The 18550-nt window shown below is 38.5% G+C and overlaps 1 protein-coding gene across 2 annotated transcripts in view; it reads right to left on the minus strand.

The window, feature by feature from the left end:
* Window positions 1-18550, minus strand: part of vps16 (VPS16 core subunit of CORVET and HOPS complexes) — a 42125-nt gene that overhangs the window by 18819 nt on the left and 4756 nt on the right. For both annotated transcript variants that reach the window (XM_052026478.1, XM_052026473.1), the window contains exons 7-16: window positions 17013-17135; window positions 13363-13418; window positions 11739-11828; window positions 10989-11083; window positions 7066-7142; window positions 5558-5689; window positions 3391-3518; window positions 2419-2454; window positions 1782-1890; window positions 456-590 (exon numbers count right to left, since the gene is read on the minus strand). In XM_052026478.1, coding sequence (XP_051882438.1) covers window positions 456-590; window positions 1782-1890; window positions 2419-2454; window positions 3391-3518; window positions 5558-5689; window positions 7066-7142; window positions 10989-11083; window positions 11739-11828; window positions 13363-13418; window positions 17013-17135 — 981 coding nt within the window. The remainder of the gene's footprint in view (window positions 1-455; window positions 591-1781; window positions 1891-2418; window positions 2455-3390; window positions 3519-5557; window positions 5690-7065; window positions 7143-10988; window positions 11084-11738; window positions 11829-13362; window positions 13419-17012; window positions 17136-18550) is intronic.

Below are 18550 nucleotides of genomic sequence, written 5' to 3' on the forward strand. Positions count from 1 at the left end.
GATTGTAGCCAAACTTGAAAAGTAGTAGTTACATAGAATGAACTATACTATATATTAGGATAAAACCTAATAACCTAATCAGAAAACCACTCCTGTGGAAAGAAAATTACAAGGATAAATGGATGCTGAGAAGTGATATAATTTGATATAACAGTAATAAAGCTACATTGCTGATGCTAGATTTAAGCTTCCCCATTTTTGGTAATTTTCATCAGAACTACATTAATTTACAGAAACTAGATTTTCTTTAAAGCTTCCTTTCTCCTTATTCACCACTGATGTAGCTTAGTACCGTTTCATCATCATCAAATCCTTTGTACGCATTCAATATCAAAGTTTCTTTTACCCAAGCTCTAATAGAAAGCACACCATCATACTAGAAGGCTGGAATCAAGCAGTATTCTCTATTACAGGCTCTATTACAACACAAAATAAAAGGACTAAATTTTAGTCACCTTTATTGCTAGCTCTGTTCTGCCACAATCATAAGCTTTGGCAGCAATTTCAGAATATGAAATGCCAGGGGTGTCCCCAAGTTTGTGGTTGATTGCACGAGCAATGCTATCATCAGGGTCTTCCTTCTGTTGGACCTGTGGATTACAGAAGGTAATTGTCACTAAAAAGAAAATTCTATGCCTATTTATTTTTAGGGGTGGGGGGGGGAGTTGCAGGCCTATGGGAAACTGCAGGAGAATGAAGCCAATCTTAAAAGCTCTTTCAAAGAACTGGTACAGGCACACCAGACTGAATGGCCTTTTTCTGTTTTGTGATTCTACAATAAGGACCACTTAAAGCTTGAAAGAGACCGAATGCTTAGCTCTCTCCTCGTCCTAGTGCTCCATCCCTGACTGATCAGTATCAATGTAGTGATCTTATCTTGCCTGTGGTTCTGAAACAAAAAGGAGCAAGGAATAAAAAGAGGAAGGATTATGAAGTGACAAAATAACTAGAATTTCCTCCCCATAAATTGCACGCATCCTTTCTCATCAATGCAAGTCACACGTAGAAATTACATCACCCAACTGCGAGGTGGCTCTTCTTCTGGAGAACATGAACCTATGGAACAGTCAGGGGCTCATGTACAGGCTGGGCATCCTGTTAAATAAGCTGAGGGAAAAAAAAATCACTTTCAAAACCTGAAGAGGTCATAAGGGAATCTTCCAATTTTTGCACTAATTACCCTGGTTCTCTCTCCCAGGAAGCTTTCACCTATCATTTCATCTCTCCCAGGACATGATAGGCTTCAGGCCAGACCAGGAGTATTGTGATAGATAAGATATCACAACTTTGTGGGGCAGGATGTATGAAGCTTATTATTTATGGTCCCATAGAGCCATTTCCTCATAATCTCATGTAGCTGTGAAAAAAATTGGTTTGGGTTCTGGTCTGCCTCAAGAGCAGAAGGATATGTCCAAATTGAAGGTACATTATAGAGCAATCAAAACTTTGGACCTCAACATAACTGGTGTCAGGGAATTTCAAACAAAATCAGGTGTACTCTTGGTCACTAGAGGAATGTCCTCATACACAACCAGTAATGTGGCCTTGGCTTTCAATGATCCAATAGTTAGACATCTACTGATGTTGACTGTCCAAGGCCAGACAAGAAAAATGACCAGTCTTGCAAAGTATTATGGAACTGCTTTAAATGAAAAATCATATCACAATGTTTGCTATTGTCAGAACAAGAGGGGCAAGAGGTAAAAGAAGATATATTTCATTTAATTGAAGGACGATTACTGAACATTTAGTTTGAGTAGGAAATAAAGACGAGTCTTTACCTTATAACAAGCCCAGTGAGCCAATATCCGACTTGCTCCTTGAAATTCCGATATTTTCATATACTCACAAATTTTTATTGCAAGAGAATACAGTTTACGTAAAATTAATCTGAGGAGATAAAGGAAATAAAGCAGGACTGAAACTATTCCCTCGTAACACTTGCTCAATTAGGTCAAGTACAAGTTGACATCTAAAAATATCATAACAATGGAGGGAGCAAATGCAGACCAAATCAGAGAGCAATTGTGTATTTAAATATTAAGAGAATCAATGGATACAGGATCATTGCAGAAAATTGTGCAAAAGGTCAGCCAGGATCTTACCGAATGATGAAGCAGGCACAAGGAGCCAGAAACCTTACTCACGCTTCTGTTTCCTATTGTCTATGCAGAATATTGAAGAATAATTGTATGGCAGGATTCTGGTTAACTATATCATTTAAGAAGAAATTTCCCTGCCAAACTATGAGGAAAAGCTAAGAATATTATCAAAGAGCACACCCACATATTTCAGCATTAGAAGAGAGCTGGAGTCAAATCTGTCAGTTACTATTTGAGTAGGATTTAAAACAAGAAAGGCATCACCATTCCACACTTCATCTTGAAAATTATTGCAAAAATTAAAGGCACAAGTTACCTGTCAATTAGGACTTCAATAGTGAGCTGCTTATATCTGAAATACAAGTCAAAGATCAACTTGAAAGCAATCAAGACGCAAAATGCTAATTTGCTTTAATACACAATAAAAGCCCAACTACAAGGGGCTCTAAGCAAATATTATCAAATTTCAATCACATTAGAAACCTAGCTGAGACAACCGAGAATTAAATTTTAGGATATACAATGATTTTTTTTTAGAAAATTGCAAATTCAGGAAGATGGATCATGAATAAATTACTGTGGTTCTGAACAGCAGTAGTTAATTTGTTTAATTGGCAAACTGTCACTTGACTGACACACCAAATACCAGTAATATTAGCTTGCATTAATATGTCCATTATAATGTCATAGGGCCATTATATTGTTGTCATGGGGCCAGTTGTCAAAATTTCATGTGACTTTTGAAGAAAAAGATATTTTAACGGTCCAATTGTTGGTTGGAATAAAAGTTCTCATCACTCTGCTTGATGTTATCTCGATTACTCATTAGGCCTTCCAATTATTTCCAAGTTTCTTGATTTTGTTTTTAACCGTTCTTGGATTCGGCATTCATCAAAATATTATTTCCCCATAATTATTTTTTTCTGAACTTAATGTTTTACAAGCAGCTGGTTCTTGATAGAAATGAATCAGTAAACAATGCAGCTACGACTACAAGGGCTGTCTCCTAGCTATCCACTGTTGATTCTTTTTTCCAATGCATTTTGAAATTCCAAAAATAAATCCAATATGAATAATAATCAGTAAAATTGAAAGGTATTTTGAATTGTATCTCAAGAAATTAACTTTGAATAACTCAAGAAATTAATACATTCAACTAAATAAATAATTTGAAACAAACTCTAGTTGCAATTTCTGCAGTTCCAAATACACATAAACAGTTAGAATGGTCTTTTTAGGACAGTTGTGTGATAGAACCAACCTAATCTCAAATTACATGCAAGGATACTGGGGATAACTGAGAGGGATGCCAACAGTGTAGTCACGAATGGCATTCAACACCCGTAGATCTCGAGCCATCTTCACAAATGTATCTGGAGGAAAGTTGCTGATAAAGCATTTACCAAAAGAGGCCGCCTGTGTCCAAAGTAAACAGAAGGTCAATATACATTGTACATTTGAACTTCAATTATTTAATTTTCTTCTTTTTCAGTTTAAGAAACAAATGCAATAGGCAGTCATGATATAATTAAATCTGTTGTGAACCAGACTGTGTGAACTTTACAAGGCCTAATTATCCTTGTGTCATTAAATTTTGTTCATGAAAGGGAACTATCATTTCATTTTCAGATGAAAGTAAAAACAGGAGAAATGGTAGAACATCAGGATGTACAATGTTAAAAGAATAAATATTTTAATCTGCAACATTAATCACTGCTAGGGGAAGTAGATAGCTCTGAAAACTGATGAGGTTTATTGGTAAGAGACAATGCATTTTATCTTGCAATACAATATTGTCGACCATGTAAAGATGAGAGTCTGGTTTTAATGGTTATGACCAACTCTAGAATTATGTTCCAAGTTCCATATATTTCTGTAGCTCACATGAGAGAAACGAGCAAATATTGGCTAAATTAATGAAACAACATATTGTGCTGTTGATTCCAAAACACTTGAAGTTATTCCTGCCAAATGAATGTTTTCCACACAACTTGCATGACAGGATAATAGAAAATTCCCCAATTTTATGGTAGGTTTTTGGCTAACTGTATCCATTCAACTGCAACATTGCTGAAATTTTGAACTACTGACAAATGTTATCTCAGCATCTGCTGAGTCGAAGCACCACAACACAAAACTGCTTTTGAAGTTTCAAAAAACTAATGATCATGAAGCTTTCTACTCTGCCACACCACTACCTTGGAAGACCCTGATTTGATATCACTGTTGCAATAATATGACCACTGTCTTCCAAAAGGTCTTTAATCTGTATATTTAACTTAATTTGTTTCATCCTTGCGGTATTTCTGCCTCTCTTCTCAACACATTTAACCGTTGTGGCATTCATTGCTGCACAAGCTGAAACAAACTAATTACCAAACAGGAGAAGTACATAGAGACTCACTAGTTAGGATGGCTAAATGGTTCACAAGTTTACTAACAAGTGCCAACTATTTCCCTTTCTAATTCCCTTTGCTGCTCTGCTACCTCAGATTCCTCAAGTCAAACGCCTGAAAAATGTGTTGCTTGTCCAAAGCAAAATAAGCATTGCTTCATTACCAATTGTGTTTGTGTTAGGTTATTAAAATAAATACAACAATAGTAAAATAAAAAAGTTTGGATATTAGCTGATAAGAATCTGAACACTCTGTGGAATCCTAATCAGTTTGACCTGTTTTCTTTCTCAACTGGTTGTGTTGTCAATATATAAATGAACACCATTGTTTTTGAATTGCACATTAAAATTTAAAAATCAACATTACAAGTTTGACTTAGAAGACTCCGAAAAGAACAAGAGGTTTAAAAATTCACGTCTACTGCTTGAAGTGTTAGTAGTTCTCTTGGAATGTTTGTTAGGCTGAATAAACTAAGCTATAAAATTCTAATCAGAAATATTCCCCTATTCAGACACATACTCATAGCTCATTTACTTACTAGATTATTTGGGAAAACCTTGCATCAAAATGAATTATATTAAAGAATAGTCATATATTGAACATAAACTTTGGTTTAAAGTACATCAAAGTGGTGGAGATTTATTAGATGGCCCAGAGGGATTAAATGGATTTAAGAACAGCTTCTTCCCGGCTGCTAAAAGACTCCTGAACCAATCACCGCTTTCACAGCCTCTTCCTAGTTGTGCTGCCATGTTCTCATATTCTTAATTCTAACTCTCAGTTATTCTGCTATTGTCACTTTAGCTTTTTTTTTGCTGCCCTACCTCAGAATGCACTGCAATCTTTGCACCATTCTGCTATTTTGCGCTTGTTGTTATACTTATTGTTATATTTATTATTACCATGCATACTGTTTACTCTGTGAGCTTCATGCGAACAAGAATTTCACTGCTTTCTGGTGTACATGACAACAAACTATTTTACAAAGGACATAAAAATTTACTTCCTCTTACTTTTGTGCTGTGACCCAAGTACCAGATGTGTACAGATGAATCTTACCCTTAGCAAAGCCTTCTGCATCTCGGGTTCATACTCATTGCCTGCTGCCTCAATGCATTGCTGTACAGCCTCAAACAAGAGGTTTTGTTCCTTTATCTCTCGTAAATATTCATCAGCTTTCTGGCTCTCCTTCTACAAACAAAAATGAAGTTTGCATTTTAATCTAACAGACAAAGTAACATGCTCTCCAAAATTATTTTATGTTATTATTCCAGCAAAATGTACATTTTTTTTCCTTACTGAGAACAATAAACCCAGGCAATGTTAGACAACTTTTCATAGTTGAATCTCATTCCTTGAATTCTGATTGTGATAAGGTGTCAAACGGGACACTGAATCAAATGTGATCAGTATTTGCACTTCACAAGTCAAAACCAGATGGCAGAGACTGAGCTAAATAGAAACATCACGTACAACTGGGCTCAGTGTTTGCGGAACTTCACACTGGCACAATATCCTGAAGTTAATTGAGAGCCTACATTTCTAAACCACCTCCTGTCCTCACAATCTGAAAACAAGGAACATAAAAAGGACCCGGGGCAATGGAGCAACAAGAGGGAGCATCAGCACTGAAAGAGATATGTGGCCATTTGGCCTTTTCTTGTGAGTAAATTAAGTTTCATGGAAACTGTCCTTCATTGAATCTGTGCCCAGGGAGTGATTTTAAAAAGTTGTTGCTGTGCAGAATTTAGGATTACCACAATGATTTCCCAGGCTATGAGCAGGCTATGTAACTCGAACAGTTTGCAAATTGGAAATGCAGCCGTGAACCAAGTTTCTACAGGTCAGAAGATGGCTGCTGCAGCCAGCAAGTCCACGCCACCAGTCTCCCACGCGCTTGTTCATATGTAGGGTATGTAGGGGCTGTACCTAAGTCGGGTGTTCATAAGCTGTGGAGGATCTGTACTTAAAAAGATGTGACCTAGATTTGTAACCATATTTCAATAATATAAATTTGTTTTAATTATTTGAGGGGATTGTAGTAGATGGATACATAAAAATTCAGAAGCAATAGTAAAAGAATCAACATGCCTAGCGAGATGGCAAGGACAAAGACTAGTGCTAAATTGAGTTTTAGTGGGGGAGTAGATAATTGGGGTTAATGTAACCAGAGCAAGGAAAACTTATGAAAGCAGTTACAATTCATAACAGCATTTATGAATAGAGTTCTAGGAATACAAATAGATCTTTAAAAAGGTAGGAGTGCGGAAAGAAAAGGTAGAAAAAAAAGACACAAGGCATTTCAGAGATGTGTGTGTAAAACGTGATGTCAAGCCAAAGGAGGGATGACCAAAAGCTTCGTCATGGAGGAGACATGTGAATATGGTTTTGTGCAGGATTAAATCCATTTGCAGAGGATATAGGGTAAAGTACATGTTCTTTGTCCAAACAATTGTTATGTTCTTTGTCCTAACTTTGATCTGTTAAAATTGAATAGTTGTAACTTTTGATTAAGGGCAAATGACTTTAAATGTAAAATTGATGGAAAGACCAACAGCAAAATATACCTCGTATTCTTTATGAGCTTCCAGCAGAAGTGCACCAGGTGCCATGGAAGCAATTTTGAAAATATCTTGACAAGCAGCTGAAAACAATGTAAAAAAACAATAAGCAGCTAGCAAAATCACATAATTTGTTCTCAAAATTATACCTAAAGGACAGCAGCTTTAATTAAAACAGGTACCTAATTTTGAAATTACTATTCAACATGGTAATAGGATGAAGGGGAAATCAAGTGTTAACTGTGCTTCTTTTAAATAAAAGTGTTACTGATACATGTTTCTTACTGTGAAATAAATGCTGGCTTTACTCATATAACCAAGTGTGGTAACCAATGAATTTATGTTAATGATTCTTCACGTGGCTAGACCCCACCCCAAACACAGTGGTGCATTGAGATGATGAGCACAGTTAGAAATTACTCCTGATGAGAAAGAGAAATTGCAAGAGTCTTGTCTAGCAGTTTCTAATGCAGCTACAGAAAAACTAGTGGACATCTGGATCAATTTTGAAGTCAAACTAAGGAGTAAACTGAAAGGAAAGCTTGTTAGGACAGTAAGATTGTTTAATAGGACTACATGGAGATATTTAGCTGTGTAATAAAAAAAAGATAGAAGTGAAGAAAGATCATAAAAAGCAAATGGGAGTCTTTACAATTAAAAGGTCTATTTTCCTTTCAAAGGTTAAGCGAAGCTAGAACAATATTTATATTGCACTTTAATTTGAAAAATAAAGCCCCAGGGCATTTTACAGAGGTGTAAAATGAATATAAACATGAAGCCAAAAAATATATTAGAAGGATTATCCAAATACAGATGACCCCCATATTATGGCCATTTGGGTAATGGAAATTTGCTCTTACAGAATTCAAAAATCATGACCCAAAACTTTGAAATACGGAATAAAATTTGCTCTCATGGAATTTATGTGAGAAAAAATACATAAATAAACACAAAATTTATTTTGTTTCAACTCATGTTTCTTGGCACATGCGTAGATGACCCATAAGACACAGGAGCAGAATTAGGCCATTCGGCCCATCTAGTCTGCTCCACCATTCGATCACGGCTGATTTATTTTTCCCTCTCAACCCCATTCTCCCCATAACCTTTATGGCCTTACTAATCAAGAACCTATCAACCTCCACTTTAAATATACCCAATGACTTGGCCTCCACAGCCATCTGTGGCAATGAATTCCACAAATTCACTACCCTCTGGCTGAAGAAATTCCTCATCTCTGTTCGAAAGGGACATCCTTCTATTCTGAGGCTGTGCCCTCTTGTCTTAGATTGTCCCACTACTGGAAACATCCTCTCCATGTCCACTCAATCCGGGCCTTTCAATATTCAGTAGGTTTCAATGAGATCCCCCACCGCCCCCCCATCCTTCTAAACTCCAGCGAGTACAGGCCCAGAGCCATCATTCACTCCTCATACATTAAACCTTTTGTTCCCGGGATCATTCTTGTAAACCTCCTCTGGACCCTCTCCTATGCCAGCACATCCATCCTTAGATAAACTGCTTACAATACTCCAAATGTGGTCTGACCAACGCCTTATAAATCCTCAGCATTACATCCTTGCTTTTATATTCTAGTCCTTTTGAAACGAATGCTAACATTGCATTTGCCTTCCTTACTGCCAACTCAAACTGCAAGTTAACCTTTAAGGAATCCTGCACTAGGACTCCCAAGTTCCTTGGCACCTCCGATTTCTGAATTCTCTCCCCGTTTAGAAAATAGTCTATGCCTTTATTCCTTCTACCAAAGTGCATGACCATACACTTCCCTACGCTGTATTCCATCTGCCACTTCTTTGCCCATTCTCCCAACCTGTCCAAGTCCTTCTGCAGACTCCCTGCTCCCTCAACATTACCTGCCCCTCCACCTATCTTTGTATTATCCGCAAACTTGGACACAGAGCCCTCAATTCTGTCATCCAGATCATTAACATACAATATGAAAAGTAGTGGACCCAACACCGATCCCTTCGGAACACAACTAGTCACTGGCAGCCAACCAGGAAAGGCCCCCTTTATTCCTACTCTTTGCCTTCTGCCAGCCAATCTTCTATCCATGCTAGTACCTTTCCTGTAATACCACGGGCTCCTATCTTGATTAACAGCCTCATTCATGGCACCTCGTCAATGGCCTTCTGAAAATCCAAGTAAACAACATTCACTGGCTTTCCTTTGTCTATCCTGTCTGTTACTTCCTCAAAGAATTCCAACAGGTTTGTCAGGCAAGATTTCCCCTCAAGGAAACCAGGCTGACTACAGCCTATTTTATCATCTGCTTCCAAGTATCCCACAATCTCATCCTTAATAATGGACTCTAACATCTTACCAATCACTGAAGTCAGGCTAACTGGCCTATAATTTCCTGGCTTTTGCCTCCCTCCCTTCTTAAAGAGTGGAATGACATTTGCAATTTTCCAGTCCTCCGGAACCATTCTTGACACTAGTGATTCTTGAAAGATCACTACTAAAATGCCTCCACAATCTCTCCAGCTACCTTTTTCAGAAGCCTAGGGTGTAGTCTATGTGGTCCAGGTGACTTATCTGCCTTCAGACCTTCCAGTTTCCCAAGTACCTTCTCCTTAATGATAGCAACTACACACAATCTGCCCCCTGACTCTCTCTAATTTCTGGCACATTGTTGGTGTCTTCCACAGTGAAGACTGGCGCAAAACAGTTATTCAGTTTGTCTGCCATTTCTTTGTTCCCCATTACTACCTCTCCAGCGTCATTTTCCAGTGGTCCAATGTCCACTCTTGCCTCCCTTTTACTCTTTATATTCTGAAAACACTTTTGGTATCCTCTTTTATATTATTGGCTAGCCTACATTCATATTTCATCTTTTCTCCCCTTATTGCTTTATTAGTTGCCTGCTGTTGCTTTTTAAAAGCTTCCCAATCCTCCAGTTTCCCACTAATTTTTTGCAATATTGTATGCCCTCTTTTTGCTGTCTTTGACTTCCCTTGTCAGCCACAGTTGCCTCATCCTGCCCTTAGAATGCTTCTTCTTTAGGATGAACTGATCCTGCTTCTTCCAAGTTACTCGCAGAAACTCCTGCCATTGCTGCTCTACCGTCATCCCTGCTAGGGTCCCCTTCCAATCAACTTTGGGCAGCTCCTCTTTCATGCCTCTGTAGTTACCTTTGCTCAACTGTAATACCGATACATCTGATTTCAGCTTCTCCCTCTCAAATTGCAGGGTAAATTCTATCATATTATGATCACTGCCTCCTAAGGATTCCTTTACCTTAAGCTCCCTGATCAAATCTGGTTCATTGCACAACACCAAATCCAGAATTGCCTTTTCCTTAGTGGCCTCAACCACAAGCTGCTCTAAAAAGCCACCTTGTAGACATTCTACAAATTCCCTCTCTTGGGATCCAGTACCAACCCGATTTTCCCAACCTGGCTTCATGTTATTGAAAATTACGATGCATTTTCGAGGAATGCAACCCCTCCTCCCCATAATGGGGGTGTTGCCTATACTTGGTCTTAAAAGGGGTGGAAAGCAGAGGGGTTGAGAGAAAAAATATCAGACCGTGGGAGCCAAACTGCAAACAAGAACTGGGAATATTACAGAATATTTAATTATTTTGTGAAAAAGTTTTGCTGATATCAGTTATTTATTATCAATCCTTGCTTTACCCAATACAAAGACAAGAAATAACAAAGTGTGCTGAAAATATACAACGGGTCTGGCAGATTTAGAAAAAAAATAAAAATAGGATCTCATTTCAAATGTAAAGACTGTGACACTAAAAACTTATTTCTGCATCAAAATATTAATGTATTTCTTTTTAATCCCTTTCAGCGCTTCCTTCTGGCATTGTTTTTATTAGAAAATCCCCCCATTTTACATGTAACATACTTGCAATATTTAAAGCAAGTGCTGCTTTTTCTCAACACAGTACTTACGTGGGACCTCATGTAGAAACTCATGACTGTTAGAGCTGATAATACGAACCCCGTCAATCTCAGGTACTAAATGAACATCCTCATCTAGATAAAATCTGATCTTTAGTTTAGGATTTAAATGTATTCAGTGCTTATGAATAGTGAATACTAGGCCATAAGTAAGCCACTGCATGCCATTAGTTTTTCAGTTAACAAGCTAGTTCATGTGGCAATAAATTAGAACCAATGCAAATTTCTCTCTCCTGCATGAAATTTGAAAACCCAAGTGAATATTTTCTTTATTCCACCTTCAGTTTTCAAATTTGTTTCATTCTTTCTATTGACAAGCTCTCAAGTTTGAAACTCTATCATAAATATTCTGCAACAGCAGGTATAGATATTTTGTTTGATATTCTCCCTCCTGGCACTGCAGTAAAGCATTGAGAGTGGTGGTGTCTTCACATCATTTCTTATTTGAATCAATGCTGCTGTTCCACAAGGCAGGACACCCTTGTTAATTGTTCCTTGCCTCCTGATCCTAAAAATGTTCTACACACTTAGCTGACAACTTGTAGGCTCCACTTTTGAAAATAAAGGCAACTGCTGCCAGGTTGCTTTGTTAAATCTAAGGGTGAATATACACTGTATACTTTTTGGACTTTATATTGACCTGATGGGCTACCTTCGCCTTTACACCCTTACATATCCCTATGTTCCAAAAGCAAGACATAAACATTAGATGGATCAATGGCAGCAATAGCACAAGGATACTTAATGGTCTCCTCTGAACTTCCAGCTATGAAAAGTAATTTATCCCAGATACCAACTACAGTAGGATTAGTGCTTTTTGGTCTGTTACACCTGAAAATACAAAGAGAAAGGTCATTAAAATTAACATCGTATTCTCACACATATGCAAACATAGCTAAGCCAAATGAGAGAATGCTGAGGTTTTGTGTAATTTTTTTTGTTGAACACTGGCTCACTGTAAATTTGAGCAGGAAAATGTTTAGCATTTAAGGTTCATTGTGAAACACAGCACAGAAAATTACAAGATAAACTACCTCAACATGTTAGCAAATAAGTTAAAAGATTTTGGATTTAAAGTGCCAATTTGCAATTTAAAAAAAATGTACCATTGTTTGAACTTTGATGAAGCCAATCTTATATATCATTGTTACTAAATTTAATCTGTATAATACATTAATGAAGACAAATAGTGTAGTTATTCAAAAGTATGTTAATGCACATTGATTATGATGGCTCAGAATTGGCTAAGTAGTGGGGGATAGGGTATTTAACACATTCATTCAACTACCGGTTAATTTCTGAAAACCACTCAACAGATTAGAAAGAAATCTTCCTCAAAGCACATTACAGCACAGTTCAAACACATAATCTGTGCAGATTAAAACAAAATGCATATCTTTTATTGATATGCATTATCCTTTCCTTTTACTACACAATTAGAACACTACTATTTTTGCAAAGTACCTCCAAATGGCAAGGAAAATTTGAAAGGCAACAGAGAAAGGGCCAGTGTGGAATTAGAGAGTCGCTGGGAGAGGGGGGGGGGGGGGGGGGGGGGGGGGGGGGGGGGGGGGGGGAGGGGAGGGGGGGAGGGGGGAGGGGGGGGAGGGGGGGGGGAGGGGGGGGAGGGAGGGAGGGGGGGAGGGAGGGGGGGAGAGACAGAGGGAGAGGGCACATGCGCGCGAGTGAGGGCTGTCGTCGACATGATATGGCAAATCGCCTACTTCTGTGCTATAACCATTCTACAGTTCAGACCACTTCTTATATCTAGCATTCACTTCTGAACTCATGAGCCCAGCCAAGCAACCAACTCCAAGCAAGTTCCATTTCATAACCTTGAAGGAATGTAGAAGGGAGGCTTTCCCTCAAATTCGCTGAAGATGTGACCTTGTATGAGTGACAGGAACTTCCTGGACAAGTCCTATAGCAAGCTTTCTCATTCATAGGCTGACTGCAGATCAGGAAGAATGCCAAACTGTCTGCTTTTGAACGTCATTAAATAGAGGTTCTGCCTTTACAGGGGTGGAGTGGTAGACAACACAAATTTAATAAGAGTCAGGGTTCATGAACATCTTTTATTTTTCCAACACTATTAAGACTGGCAGAAAATTTTACCCAAATTTTCATATGGAGAGAATCTCAGTACAGAAATACCATTATAGAGTGCAGGGAGCAATGGAGGAGTCCCTTTAAATTGCCTACACATTTCCTCAATATCCCTACTCAGAGGATGTTGAACTGTTATTGATGAAAAGACCTCAATTGGCCACTATCAACTTATGTTTACCAAGAAAATGATTTAAAAAAATAAATTCATTGGATCAACAAGTCACACCTAGCAATACCATGCCACCTTACAACTTACCAAACAAACTGCTTAGGTGGTGTTTGGAAATTCGTGTCAATCATGCACAACGTGTCCTGAAAAAGTGCAGGGTAAACTTTAAATATTTACTTAGTGCAACAGAAATCCTGTTTACATATTTATATAACTAGACCAATAAAGCAAGTACAATAAACATTCAACAGTATGCCAAACAAAACTACTTCCATACCACCCTTGTATTATGTATTTCACTTTTCTCTGTTCATTAGTTCTCCTCCCATATGGATATATCCTGGACAGTCTAGACCAAATCTACTCCTTCACAATATATGCATTCCATACCTCTCATGCTCAAAAAACAATTACAACAATTAACTACGAAATATCTAATTACAAAACATTCATTACCAGTTAGAGTGATAGTGAAAACATATTGAACAGAAATTCAACCCTTGTAGATTAAACATGCAATATGGAAGTAGCGGGATATTGTACTTTGTTCAACAATAGAAAGAAATTTTGGATGTGGAACACAACTTGCAGCTCCTACTATATTTGTACATCTTTTTGCAAATGCAAGGGTTTCCTCTCACACTTGCTGGTAGGTTCATTGGCTACTGTAAATTATCCAATAGTGTAGGATAAAGAACTAAGGAGGGGAGTTGACAGGCATGTTTGAGAGAGAATAAGTTGTAGAGCCACAGATAAATAAGGAGAGGAGGAATAAGGCTGACGGGATGGATTCTGATGGCCAACTGGCATCCTTCTAAGATATGGTACAAGACATTGAGAGCTTATTGTATACAGCATATATTGAAGTTCCAGCCACATATCTGCAGTTATTACAGTCCTAAGAACACAAAAAAAAGTACAAAACCTTTTACTGACTTAAACTGCATGACCTGCTGAGTTCCTTCAGCAGTTTGTTTTTTTGCTCCAGATTTCAGCATCTGCAGTCTCGTAGCTCCACAAACTTTAATTACTCTGTCCATACAATCATGTCCTACAGCCTCCCTTTCCTCACCACAGACAATGAACACTGATGTTGCTCCTTCAAATCCAGGCCTGCTCCTCCTGCAATCAAAGCCTCAACACCTCCAATCAGGTTTCTGTCCCAATTGAAAAAGCCCATAGCAAAGTCAAAGTCACAAATGACATCCAATGGGACAATCACTCCTCAAATTTTCATGACAATTCTATAATCTAGTTCTTGGTTCTACTGAAAGTATATTTTGCCGCTGCTTCTGGACTACATTATAAACCCTACCTTTAATATTGAGTTTCTCCTCTTTGTTGTATGCTCTAATTTCAGCTCCAACTAATGTGAGGAACTCATGATCTTCTTTGTCAGTAAGACTGAGGCTATTTTTATATATATTTTTGCATGTTATTGATATATAGCATGCATTTGTTTTATTTATGTAAATAGTATACATCTGCATGGCATATATTAGCCCAATTTGCAAAATTCTTCTAAAAGTTTCCCTCATTGCAGCCCTGAAGTTGCATCTTTAACTTTCTCCCATCTCCCTCCATGTACACTTGCTCATTTTGTCCATTAGGTCCAATTCCTGTTCTATAAACCTTTTGCCAAATAGACTGCTGATAATCCATCATCTCATTAGCTGATGAACTTCCCTCTGATCTTTACTCACCTAAAAATGCAAAGTCATCATCTTCCTCAAGAAACCCTGAACTCATACCCTTGCAAACTACCCCATTCCTTCATTAACACTCCCAAATTCTTGAATGCAAAGTTGTCTTCAAATCCATGCCCAAATTTCTTGTAGTGTCCTGAATCTGTCCAATCAAATTTCCGCCTGCAGCACAATTCTCAAATGGCTCCTCACGTGAGAAATGTAAATTGGTCTTCTCTCACCTTCTTGATCCATCTGTGACCTTTGACATCTGAACACATTGCTCTCCTTCAATCAATGCCTCATTCTGTTGTCCAGTTTGGTTGGGCCACAGTTGTCCAGTTCCATGCTTGACAGTCTAATGCTTGCCAAAGAATAACCTGAAGAAGCTTCTCTTCCTTCACTGCTCCACTACTTCTTCCCCTTACCCCCAGGACCAACTGTTGCCCCCCTCCTGCTTCTCCTTCACACATTGCCCTGAACAAAATCATCCAAAAACAGTATTATTTTACACCTGCAAATTGAGGCCACCTAGCTCATCCACATCACATGTCCCAAACCTTTTAAATTGTTAGACAGCTTACCTCACAACCCATGAGCAGAAATTTCCCCAACCAAAATGTTAGATGTTCAAAGCCATCATCTTTATTGTCTATCAGAACTATTGCTCCCGAACCAACAAATCAATCCCTCTCCATGCCATCTGTCTGAGGCTTAACTGTTTTGCAACCTGTGTTGTATCAGAACACAAGGTGAGCATCCAATCACCTCCCCACAACTATTAAACCCGTCCATTTTCACATGCATAATCACCTCATTCTGCATCCACATGCATGTCTTTGTTACCTGAAGATGGCTATTCCAATGCAGTCCTGGCTAACCTCATTCATTCTGCCCTCTGTTGACTGTAACTCATACAAAGCTGCTCATGCCCTACCAATTCCCTTGGACCCTCCTTCCTTGAGCTCCTTGATCAAATTTGGTTCCGGTTAAACAACGTCCCAACTTCACAATTTTTAACCTTATTTTCTAAAACCTCCACAGCCTCATCTCAGCCTATCTCTGTAATCTCTTTCAATCTTATATATGTGTGTGTGTGTGTATTTTATATGTGTGTGTGTGTGTGTGTGTGTGTGTGTGTGTGTTATTTATATATATATATATATATATATATATATATATATATATATATATATGTGTGTGTGTGTGTATATACAAAGACTGTCAATATAGTCCTTCAATCTTCTGAAACTTTTGTGCTCCTCCAGTTCTGGCTTCCTGGGCAACCCGGATTTCAATCATCTACAGTTGGAGGCCATGCTTTTAGGTGTCTGAGCCATAAGCTCCATACCTCATGCCCTCTCTCTGATCGAGTTTTTGCTTACCTCACTACAACATTATGAAGCTCAATGTCATAGTTTGTTTGAGAAACAAAGGACTGCAGATGCTGGAATCTAGGTGAAAAACACTATGATGCTGGAGGAACTCAGCAGGCCAGGCAGCATCCGTGGAGAAAAGCAGGCAGTCAATGGATGCTGCCTGACCTGCTGAGTTCCTCCAGTATCATAGTGTTTTTCATCATATTTTGTTTTCTGACCTGTCTTGCCACATACAAGTTCAAGCTGATGTTATACTGGATTACCTTCTGTAAAATTAGGCTTAAATAACTACACTCAATCTGATGAAGGGTCACCAATCTAAAATGTAAACTCTTCTTCTCTTTCCACAGATGATGCCTAATCTGATGAGTGTTTCAGGACTTTGTTTTTGTTTCAGATTTCCAGCATCTACAGCTTTTTAATTTTGAACTTTAATCATTTCATTTGATCACCTCACAATAACTAAGAGATCATTGCAATCACGCTTCAAAAATCAAAAAACTGCAGATGCTGGAAATCTGAAATAAAAACAGAAAATGCTGGAAATAATCAGATCAAGTGGCATCTGTAGCAGGACTAACAGGAAGAGCGAGTTATCTCAAGTTGGAGGATTCCATATAGAGAGTCCAGAATGCTGCAATGTGCCCAATCATGCTTAGACTGCTTATCTCACCTTCAATGAAGAAGAACCCATCCAAATACTGCCAGTGTCTGTGAACAGAGCAAGCCGTTTATAATTGAATGAAATAGCAATTTGGGTAAATCCACATACTTGAGGCCCCAGCCCAGGAGGAATCTGTAACAGAAAAAGTTTACTTTAAGTAAATTAAATTTACTTGTTCTTTTGTACTTTTTTTTTGCACCAACAACTTTTCTCTCTAATACTTTAGCATTCAGAAATCTCTGTTTCTCTTTAATTATTTGCCATATGTAGAAGTGATGCGGTTATTCTCCAATTGTCTCGTCTATAAAATAATATGCTTCTTCTTATGATCACAGTCAACAATGGAAAGTAGCTGCATGCTGCATTTGGTTAGAGTCTGTATCTTACCAACTCATGGCTAATTGTGATGTGCCACAAAATAGCAGAAGCATGATACTTTTATGTGCCATTATATGTTATAAACATTCTTCCAATTATTAGGCAGATCCAATATACTTAACAGTTTAAGTCAATTTAGAAAGATCACGGAAACTTACCATTTCCCTTCAACATTTTAGTTGCTACCATATAATTTTGTTAATTGCTTTTCGGTCAAGTACTTTCCGATTATCATATTGCTGTACACTGGAACCCCACTTAGCGCTAACCTGCAAATTGCTGATTTGATAGAGAGCTCTTGGTTCTGCAGATCAAACACTCATGGGTACATACCCACCGAAGACATTCATTTGGTTGTATGTTGTGGTGCCAGGAACCTGGCATGATCCCCTGCACTCGCCACTGCTGCATGCAGTTGTGCCAGTGGTCACTGGCAGTTGAGTTTGTCAACATATAGAAATCCGTGGGCAGGGGAGGGCTGTGAAGCCAAACAAAGGGAGGTTGAGACAGCAGCAGCTTCCAGCTTATCCACTGAGAGGATAACAGAGACAGTGGGATTCTGGATAGCCTGCAATACATGGAGCAGCCACCACTCAGCCCCTCACCAGAGAGCAGCTCTGAGCTTCACATCTCACCGCTGAGCTGCTGCACAACTCGTCCCAGCCCCATCAACACCAGCACAAACAGGCAGACTCTACACATTGCCAGTGTGGTACACTCCACACCAAACCATGCAGTGATAAGATCACCACTTCATTATTGCAGGAGGGAGAGAGGAAGCAAGGGGTCACACCAGGTTTCTGGTGCAGCGACAGAGGGCAGGGAAATACACCAAGTTCCTGGCGCAGCAACAGGGAGAGTAGAGGTTCATGCCAGGTTCACATTATAGCAGTGCTGTCATTAAAAGAGTCTCTTTGTGCTATAATGAGACCTTTAAGTACTGATTCTATTAGATCTCTTGTTCCTGGGAAACCATCCCAAGCTCTAGGCAATATAAAGAACTTAGCTTTATCAAGACACTGATTGTCACATTTCTTAAACTACAATATTGAATACACATAAAAAGTACTCTGAGGACTCAAAAGAGGCTTTGGCATTTCAAGATCATAAATGGAAATATTCCTTTCTTATTCATCATCTCTGGAGGTTAGGGAATGAATAAATGTATA

Source organism: Pristis pectinata, chromosome 1, assembly GCF_009764475.1.
Source record: "Pristis pectinata isolate sPriPec2 chromosome 1, sPriPec2.1.pri, whole genome shotgun sequence".
Taxonomy (NCBI): Eukaryota; Metazoa; Chordata; class Chondrichthyes; order Rhinopristiformes; family Pristidae; genus Pristis; species Pristis pectinata.